This window comes from Cucurbita pepo, chromosome 4, assembly GCF_057944985.1.
Source record: "Cucurbita pepo subsp. pepo isolate OVF chromosome 4, ASM5794498v1, whole genome shotgun sequence".
NCBI lineage: Eukaryota > Viridiplantae > Streptophyta > Magnoliopsida > Cucurbitales > Cucurbitaceae > Cucurbita > Cucurbita pepo.
In genome coordinates this window covers 800,637-810,308 of record NC_141801.1, presented here as the reverse complement: position 1 = coordinate 810,308, position 9,672 = coordinate 800,637, and the positions used below count along the sequence as shown (strand labels likewise).

Sequence of the window (9,672 nt, the reverse complement as noted above, 5' to 3'; positions counted from 1 at the left end):
CATGATACCTATATCTATGCTCTCTTCTTCAAAAACATGCCAACAATAATTTGAATGATAGACATGTAACAATTGGGAAACATTTATAAATGTAGGTAAACATAAATAACAAGAAACACGAACAAGTTACACTATTTAATTCTTTTTATTTTATTAATAGTACTATTGAAGAGAGAAAACAAGAAACAAAGAGCATGGACGATAAATGAGAAGCAAAAAAACGAAAATAGTACTAAACTGGTTTTAAAAGTATAGATTTGGTTCATGAGACTATAAAAAAAAAATATTCATAGACTCAAAACCCTGACCTCAAACTCATTCTTTTTTTTATTTCTTCTTTTGGTCTTTAATTTTTATCAATATTGCAATTTGGTCCCATTGACTTTAACATTAGACAAAAAAAAAAATCAATGATCAAAGTTGTTGAAGTTTCAAAAGCCATGGACTAAAATAAACAAATAAAACGAAAAGACTTGTACCATATATTAAAATTTTGTCTTTGTTTTTATTTTTAAAATTTGACTAAGAAAGATATACAAAATCATGAAAAAATAAGCTTAATTTTAAAAAAATTTAAAATAAAAAACCAAACAATTATCAAATCAAGGCTTAGCTATTGATCTGAAATCTACATCTCTTACAATATATGGTTGGCCAAAGGTACTTTACCTTATGATTGTTAGGTTGTTGCTCCTACACAAGTTGAATTCAATTGCAAAGGCCCTGCCATTATTGTTAGAAAAATAAACTCCACCCCAAAATCCTCAGTTTGTTAGACTGTCCTTTTCTAAGAATGGCTAAGAAAATAGTGTCTTAACTAAGCATTCTTAATGTCAAGATTTTGATATTTACCAGTTTATACAATGTTGACTGATAAGGTTATAAGCTCCACGTTAAATGAAAATTTTCTATTTTATTTTTTAAAAAGTAAACACGTTTGCCAAGAACTTTCAAGTTCTTTGTAATCTAATCTATTTTTCACAGTATATTTGGTATTCTAACAAAAGTTCATATGTAGAAAAGGAATCCATAAAGATTGTTAACGTCAGGCATAATCTAATATGATAGATAACACTCTGCCTGATGTTGACATCTAAACCTTTGAATAGAAATAAAAATCATCTACTATATATCCTAAATAATTTCTAATCTTGTTGAATATTCTCAATTTGACCATTAAGCTTTTCAGGTTCTCAATTTTACTCCTAATATACATACAATTCTAAATTAGATCCTAAACAAACAAAAAGAAAAGTTGTTAATAAAAAGTTATATCGTTAAATTAGTGTTCTAAGCATGTCCCTCGAATGTTATTTGACATCAATCTCTACCTGCTAAAAGAAATACTTATTTCTCCTAAGTTTGGATGTTTAAATGGCATACACACATATCTAGGTATGTTAGGGAAGAACATCATTGAGAATTTTCAATACATTACAAAAAACAAGAATTTCAGAAGGTTAAAGACCAAATGAAGAATTACCTAAAAGATTAAAGTGAAATATTTGGAAGACTATTAACCTTATATTAAAAAGACAAAGGGTCAATCGTTTACCTGGAAATGACTTCAGTAATGAATTCCATTTAAATTGTAGGTAAGCTCTACTGCAATTCCCTTCCTTTGCAAATTATATCCGCTAAGCTATGCTAAATAATTCAAGAATGCTTAGTCAAAAAAATCCAGAGCCAAGCATGAAGCCAGTAAAGAAAGAGAGATGAAAGTCTCACAAGATGGGGACAAGGACAATGCCGCCATCTTAATCTTTTAATACAAAAAATCTGCACAAAGTTGAATAAACCAACTTCCTCAGTGCAGAGACATTAAAAAATAACAGAAACATAACGTGCACCATTCAAATGGAGAGATTTTACTTGTGGGAATGACGAGAAGATAATCTGCTAATTCCTAGCAGAGAATGTGATGCTGGCATTACATGCAACATGAGAATTTTGCAGTGCTTCAAATTGTCCTACTCAATAGTAGGGGAAAGTTTCTTTATAGAATTGTACACACTGAATTCGCCGAAGTCCCTTTTACCACTGGAACAAAAAAGAAGTGGAACTTTCTAGTGTCCACAAATCAGACCATTCCAATAATACTGTCAATATGAACATAACAAAACTTCAAAAAAAAAAAAATTGTAAATTTGTAGATGACATGCGGAAGGAGATAGGGAGATTTTTATGGATTAAAAAACTGTTACGTAGTACTCTAATTTGCGTTGGAGTGGAGTTATTAACTCTACCCAGCCCCTCACCCCAAACACTCTTTGAAGTGTAATTGGTACTGAAATAGTGCAATGACTTACAAGGTAAGAAATGATAATCATTTTTATATAAGACAAGAAATGTTAGCATAAAAGAGACGTGCATATGTGCTCCTATTTTGAAGTTTGGAGTTTAAATTAAGTAATTCAGTGTACCTGTGGTTGACATCCCAACCAGCGGGTAAGAAACGAGGTTGAATAGCAGCAACAAACACTTGTCTCCACCTTTGACAAAACTGTCGGATGCCATCCTCGCCATATTCTGCAAGTAGATGATCCACTACTTGTTTACCATGTGGTCCATGTCCCAAGAGTGACAATTTAGGATTGAATTTAGGTTGAGCAGTTATGGCGGAGCCGTTATCAGAAACTTTGACCTCTCCACAAGGCAAACTTGTTTCGGGCACGGTACCATTATCTGAGTTCAAGTGATTGTTAACATCTGCATCTACATCTGCATCTGCATCTGCATCTGCATTGAATTAGAACAGAAAGAATGACTGCTTGAAGTACTTATTTTCCGCCCTTATGAACAACATTTTATCTTTTGCAAAATGCATGTATCAGCAAAAGTGAACTAGTCTGCACATACCAATGGATGAATTAGTCACAGTCGATGAGTCAATGCTACAAGCACCATTCTGATGCTCAGCATCTGGAAAAATATGCTGTCCTGAATGTTTCAAAGCTATACCCTTTTTCTTCTGAAGTCGTCTTCTCTCATGAGGGCTCATGCCAACAAGCAGAGCCTTTTCCAAATCTTCTTCAGATATCTCCCTCCGCCCATAGTATCTCATAACAACCTGAAAACACAACAAAGATAGGAGAGATGACGAAAATATATAATTTGAATTTCAGAGGGATTGATAATCAACAATTACCGGGTGTTACTGAAGATTCTACAAGAATGGGAACTACATAACTAAAAACCATTGTCTACAAAGGGCCAATACCTACAGCATACTAATGAATGATGTTCAGGACCTTCTTCACCGTCTCAAACTACTGATGGAGAATATGAAAACATGCTAATTACTATAATTGATGATTAATTTAATCCTATAGCACCAAGAAAATCTTGAATGATAAATTTCTACCAAGATGGAGCACTATTAAATGATTAAGCATTTGATATCATGAAACCAAAGATCTTTTCAATGGCTACGATAGCAGATGACTCGAGTCAATTATTAATATCTCAAGTATTGAACTGCATGTTTATTTATAAATCACATGGACACATATACATACACATATACGAAGACTATCTCAATTGCAAAGTATACAACACATACAAGCATGAGTTCCTCTTGACGTTTTGGTGGCATCCTTGGTCCATGCCGCAACAGGGCCATAGCAGCTGTTCTTAATTCTAAAGGTGACACACCTTCCTCCTGAAAGTTGGTGGCCGAGTCAGATGACTCAACTAAATCAAAGGCCTCCTTGGTATCAACCACCCTACGAACGAAAAGTGGAATTCCAAATTCTGCAGCAAGATCTCTCTTGTGCTTCTCAGCAGCAGCATGGGCAACTTCATGACAATCCACACAAAGTAAGACAATATCATGGGAACGATGACTTTTTAAATGCTCAGGAAAGTGTATTCTGTAGCATGAGGGGATTATTCGATAACGTAAATAGTGGTTTCCTTCACCGCAGCCAACACATATATTCTTTTTGCTCTGGATATAGAAGTCATTGCCCTCATCTTCTGGACGGCCTTTAGGTTCAAAAAGAATCTTTATGGCAGGAGGATCATCATCAACAAGCTCTGCCAACTCTCGCCGCAAATACCTGTTTAAATACAAAGATAGTTGCATGTTGACAAACACAATTGCATAACCAGCTTTAATTATAGCTTGCATGAAATAAAACTAAGAGATGCTAACCAACCATTCAAGTTTTCGCCGATCACAGTAGCAAAGCAAGCGCCCATCATTTGCATAAATCCTACAATTATGATAAACTGGAGATTTGCAGGAGAACTTCTGCACAAAAAGCTCTCTAGAAGCTTTTTTAGACATTTTCTTTGCGTTTCTTCTATCATTTTTCTTAGATATTGTCATCATTTTTAGATTATACTTGACCAACAGCGCATAATTAAAAATAGAAAGGGGACAACTGCCATTAGAACCTATGCAGTTTTGTAAAATCCCCAAAAAGATATTATCCAGGTCACCAGACTTTTCACGGAGAAGACAGTTGAGATCATCCAAATGGCTACAAACAACAGGGGAGGGACCTGGAAGAAGCAGACTCGGGCTCAAATCCACATTCAAATCAGCTTGTGCAATAGTTGCATATAACTCCCTCGTATTTTTTGACATTTGAGTAGCAAGAGCTACAATAGCCTGATCTGACAACACATATCTCAGGCTCTCATCATGAACTCGAGCCTGAAATGAAATGACAATCTCAGATTCAGGTAAGCAGCCATAACGGAACTTCCGTTTGCTAAAAAGCAACAATCATAGTTAATTTACTTATTATGGTCCTTATAAGCAGAAGGAACCAGTAGCAAAGGTGGTAATGAGTCAGGCTCAACGATGAAATAACAAGTCTAACCTTCACGACGTCTAATTTTTAGCCAAATTGGAAAGAGGCAATTGAGATCATTTCTCTTTCAAATGACAGCCGTCTTTTAGAACTAGAGACCATATAAAGATTTTGACCTTTTTGGAATATGTATTCCTGCTTATAACTCTAACCACCTATTTTGAAAAAAGATTTTCCCTATTTGTAAGATGACTATAGAACAACATAGTCAAGTATGCTCCTTTAACGTCCAATCTTCTTTCATTTTAATTTTCTTTTGTTTCCTATCAAAAATAAATAAATAAACATCCAATCTTCATACAATAAAATTTGGATCCTCACTAAGGTATCATGATTAAACTTCCAAAGAGTTCATCACAGAGACCCAATCTTCTGTCTCGCCATCTGGAAGGTTACTTCTCAACCTAAGCAACCAACTACTGTGGGAGTATTTACAGTAAAAGGTCAATATCAACTTTTTAGAGGTGGGCACATTAGATTGGTGGTGGAAAAGCCTACGGTTGCCTAATAGAAGTCTTCTTCGACCATACCATTATACCAATTTTGAAATGAAAATTCTCTCCCATCGAATATTTACATTTATAGATGAAATTTTAGGGGAATCTTGCGAGTCTTAAAGCACTTGGTGAACCAAACCATAGCGTCCATCCTATAAAGAATTAACACAAGCTATTACTAAGTACCAAAATGGTTCCTTCTCAATTAGAAAACACGAAACCCCCTTAGACATAAAATACCTAACAGAGTAAGATCAAATTGATAAAAATTCAAAATAAAATAAATATAAAAAGCTTAGAGAATAAGCAATTATGTTCTTCATTTTTTTACGATGATTAACTACTGACCATTAAGTCTCGCCAAGCACATAATCTCCTCACATGATCCTGAAACTGAAAGTTCAAAGTCAGGTAATAGAATTTCAAAATTTTGTTTTGTGGTAACACTTCAAATGATATAACATCAAAGTTGTTGAGAAAGCAGCTCACTTGAGTTTTAAAGGAATTTAATTGACTGTTTAGATGACGGTAACATATTGATGATGCAGCAGACTCTCCAGGAGAACCTTCAGTCTCTTTTGTGTAAAGTTGCAAACAAATCATGTTTGATCGCCGACTAGCCTCAAGAAGAAAATTGAATTTACCATCGGTGGAAGAGTTTTCTGATACATTAATGCATTTAGATATCTAATGATACGGGATGATATATAATTTGAAGGTAGCCAACCAAAATGTTAATTACTCTGCCTCTGGCCTTAAAGGCTAAAACTGAGACTACAAAATGAAATTAAGTTTTTTCCCGAATGTTTGGAGTAATCAAAGATGAAAATGTCAAAGTCATGATATGAGAAATGGGAATAGGAGAAGAACGAGCAAGAAGTAAATATTGATATATCGATATCAACCAAAATATCAAGATCTCAAACTTATGGAACATGGATGCTGAGTATCGAAGAACAATCCTAAAAAAATAACGAAATCATTGTAGTTTATAAGAAAAATAAAATTGAATTGATAAATAAAATTTTAAAGCCACTCAAATAAATTATACATAATTCTACATTTTGTCCACCATGCCATAAAAAGAATGCGCGTGAATCAATTTCTAAAACCATTTTTTAATTGAAAATTTTCACATTTTCAGAAGATGGAAGAGAAATGTGGCTCACCGATATTAAGACATTAATGTTAAAAAAAATATCGATGATAATATTTGCACTGTTGAATCTATTATGAAAACTGCACAATGTTAAGTTAACAAAATCTTTTAATACATTACTCGAGTGTGGCCCTATTTTCTTCCTTATTTCTAGTTATCATCATGTTCATCTTCCATCCATTTTTATTTCTCCACATTTGCAGTACAACTTATACAAAAAAAAAAAAAAAAAAAAAAAAAAAAAATGAATGGCAGCAAACACAAACGCAAGATCCAAGACATACCATTAACCTGTTTCAGCTCAGAAAGTAAACAGTTTGCAATATGTAGGAGGTAGTGGGCATCTGTCCTAGCATACCGCACCATTTCTTCTGATAGGGGTCTTTGTCTCCAATCTTCTCGCTGACCATTAATGAGTAACCACAAATAAGCAAGACGAAAAAGGCTGTTATATGTATAACAAGATAGGATATGATCAATCCTTACCTTATTTAAGTTGAGGCTGTAAATAAAATAGGTTTAATAAATTTACACATCATTTGAAATAGCTCTATGGCAATCTTGGACAGTCAAACATGCAACTAGTGCGACGTCACTATTTTCAAATAGAATAGAACATGACGATAGACATGTTATAAAATGCTTGTTTCACAAATTCTTACAAGTATGATCAGGAAAATTAATATTTCAGCATCAAATGCCTACAACCACTATAGTTATCTTACATACGAAATCAGATGATCAAGATGTTGATTCTCATACAACATAGTGCATTTTTAAGACAAGATGTCCAACCTGCAACATTTTGTTCGTAGCTACCCCACAATAAGTTTCAAGTAAGTAGGCCAGTGACTTCTGAGGTTTTGACAGCACTTCACAGGCCTACATTGTAACAACAAGCACAAGATGAAAACAGGGAAAAAAAAAGAAAGACCTCTCACTCTTTCACACATGAGAAGTGCATAGCTCCATATTTCCTCCTTATATAGGTAATATTTCTTTCCTTTAAAAAGCATATCCTCACCTTCGCAGTGTCAAATAAATTGACTACATATATGTGGAAGTCCCTTTGTAGCCAGAGAATGTCATTATCAGCACCATGAAAGACCTAAACACAAAAACTAATTTAATGGGTACCTTGCATTCATAAACTAACAAGTTTTCTAATACCAAATAAAACATTAACCCAAAGAAGAGAATCAATAGAATTCCTCCAGCTGATGCAACTGCTTCACTTTTCTCATCAATACCAAATTGATGGGGTTCTGAAACATTGCTTTTAATCTAGATACCAAGCTTGTCAGAAATCAAATCCTTAAACCAGTACCCAAGCACATATTTCGGTACCTTGCAAATATGACTATTGGCAAAGACGGGACGTAGAAGACTCATCGAATCATGTAGAGCTATAGTGTCAACCAAATAATCTTCCTTGTCTGTAGAAATCTGCTTCAAACAAAATAAAAAACAAAAACATGAACGTGAAAATTAACTAGACGGGGATTGCAAGGAAAGACTCATCAATTTACGTGTACAAAGGCCCTTAGAGATAGAGTGTGTGTGTGAGAGAGAGAGAGAGCGAGAGAGAATAAATTTACCTGTACTAAAGCAGTGAAGCCTAGAAAAGATCTTAGACTGTGCTGCTCGGTATCAACAGCAAACACCGTTTCTTTATTCAACACATCCACGAGTTCTTCCAATTGAGAAGCGGTCTCAACCCAAATATAAGTGTCACTCAAAGTAAAATCGTTTCTTTCACTACTAATAAAATCAAATTCTGACGAAGAATTTTCCAACAACGATAGTATTTCTGATTCGTAGGGATGAGAGTTTACATCATTGTCTGCAAAAAAAAAAAAAAAAAAAAAAAAAAAAAAAAAAAAAAAAAAAAAAAAAAAAAGAGAAAACTCCACTCAGCCAACCCCCTTGTAAGAACATTGAGAGCTACCATTGCAAAATCTTTTACGAGAAATGGAGCTTGAAGATTGACGAGAAGACAAATGAAAGCCATTCATGAAAGAATTGTTGCTAATAATCCTAACAACAGTAAATTTCAAATACTTATGACCACTTTTTCGCCAACTATTAAATTAAAGAAACAATAAAAAGAATCTTCCAGATTTTCATTTCCCTATATCCTATTGCTCCATGGAAATTATTCAGCTTAAAAAGCACATAAATCATTATTTCCCAAACAAACATTTCTAAATGCAATTAACAACTTAGATTAAGGTTGCTAAATCCAATAAAAAACTAAATCATAGCTCCTTCTCGTATCGTTCATTCATTAAACTCTCCATTTGCTTCTAATAACATGACTCATAGTCTCAGCAGCTAAACACAATATCATATTTGCAATAGAGTAACGGACTAACTTCACCTGTATTCATATCGAGCTTCAAATGCTTGAACGCAGAATAAGAATTGTCAGCCAAGACGCGTTTAAATGCGTACTGAGGCTTCTGATCATCTCGCAAATAACACGAACTAGGAACGCTCCTCTGCTTCCGGCGCCGTCTGGCCGTAAAGTAGATTGTTAGCGCTGCCAAAGACGCTACAACTAAAGCGATTTTGGCCTTGCGATGAAGCTCCATTAGAATCAATGGCTCCGTTCTCGTTTTTTCTTTGTTCTTTTTTTTTCGCCTGTGTTTCTCTGATTTGGAGCTTTGATTTCTAATGCGGCGGCAACGGTTTAGACTCCGGACCGGATGTTTACATCGTCCTAAAACGGCGTCGTATGGATGTCCGTCACATACCTTTTCGACGTGCTGCTCCTGTCGAGGTGAACTTTCTCTTATTGTCTTATCTGCACCTTGCCGACAAGTCGTTCAATAATTCTTTCCATAGAGATTCAAAAAAGTTAATACTTTTTTCCTCATTATTTCTTATTATAATTTTCATCTTTCAAAATATTTAAATTTTTAGCAAAATTTCATAAACAAAAAATAAATGTTTCAAAATTATATTTAATTTTTTAAATCTTAGCTTAAATTTTAAAAACATTTATAAAATATAACAAAACAAAAATACTCTACTGAACTTTAAAAAAAAAACGAAATAAATATCCAGCAAAATAAGTCATTTGATATGTACATTTATTATTCGATTATGTGTGCTTTATCACTTTTACATCAAATAAAAAGAAATGTGTTGATATTTACATTAGGTAGAAATTTGATCTTAGATTTTTAAA

At 33.9% G+C, this 9,672-nt stretch overlaps 1 protein-coding gene across 3 annotated transcripts; it reads right to left on the bottom strand.

The window, feature by feature from the left end:
* Positions 1–1,566: 1,566 nt before the first annotated feature.
* On the bottom strand, positions 1,567–9,261 carry LOC111793915 (Polynucleotidyl transferase, ribonuclease H fold protein with HRDC domain-containing protein). 3 transcript variants are annotated; one of them, XM_023675987.2, is made up of 13 exons: positions 8,860–9,261; positions 8,078–8,322; positions 7,827–7,925; positions 7,504–7,587; positions 7,275–7,361; positions 6,764–6,881; positions 5,810–5,982; positions 5,669–5,713; positions 4,161–4,663; positions 3,563–4,061; positions 2,860–3,070; positions 2,424–2,739; positions 1,567–2,040 (listed from the first exon to the last, which is right to left on the bottom strand). In XM_023675987.2, exons 1-13 carry the CDS (start codon positions 9,071–9,073, stop codon positions 1,971–1,973), a joined length of 2,664 nt encoding a protein of 887 aa, XP_023531755.2. In that variant the 5' UTR covers positions 9,074–9,261; the 3' UTR covers positions 1,567–1,970. The 3 variants fall into 3 exon arrangements, with proteins under 3 accessions (XP_023531755.2, XP_086979564.1, XP_086979563.1); XM_087123438.1 differs by having other exon boundaries at positions 2,424–2,721; XM_087123437.1 differs by having other exon boundaries at positions 2,424–2,727; positions 8,860–9,260.
* Between the last annotated feature and the right edge of the window lie 411 nt (positions 9,262–9,672).

What these genes read in the sequence shown, in the direction of transcription:
- LOC111793915 (XM_023675987.2), bottom strand. Translation starts at nt 9,073, where the DNA reads ATGGAGCTTCATCGCAAGGCCAAAATCGCTTTAGTTGTAGCGTCTTTG. An exon ending in GAAGCTCGATATGAATACAG is followed by an intron (nt 8,323 to 8,859) that starts GTGAAGTTAGTC and finishes TTTTTTTTGCAG; the next exon opens with ACAATGATGTAAACTCTCAT. An exon ending in GGTTGGGATGTCAACCACAG is followed by an intron (nt 2,041 to 2,423) that starts GTACACTGAATT and finishes TTTTTGTTCCAG; the next exon opens with TGGTAAAAGGGACTTCGGCG.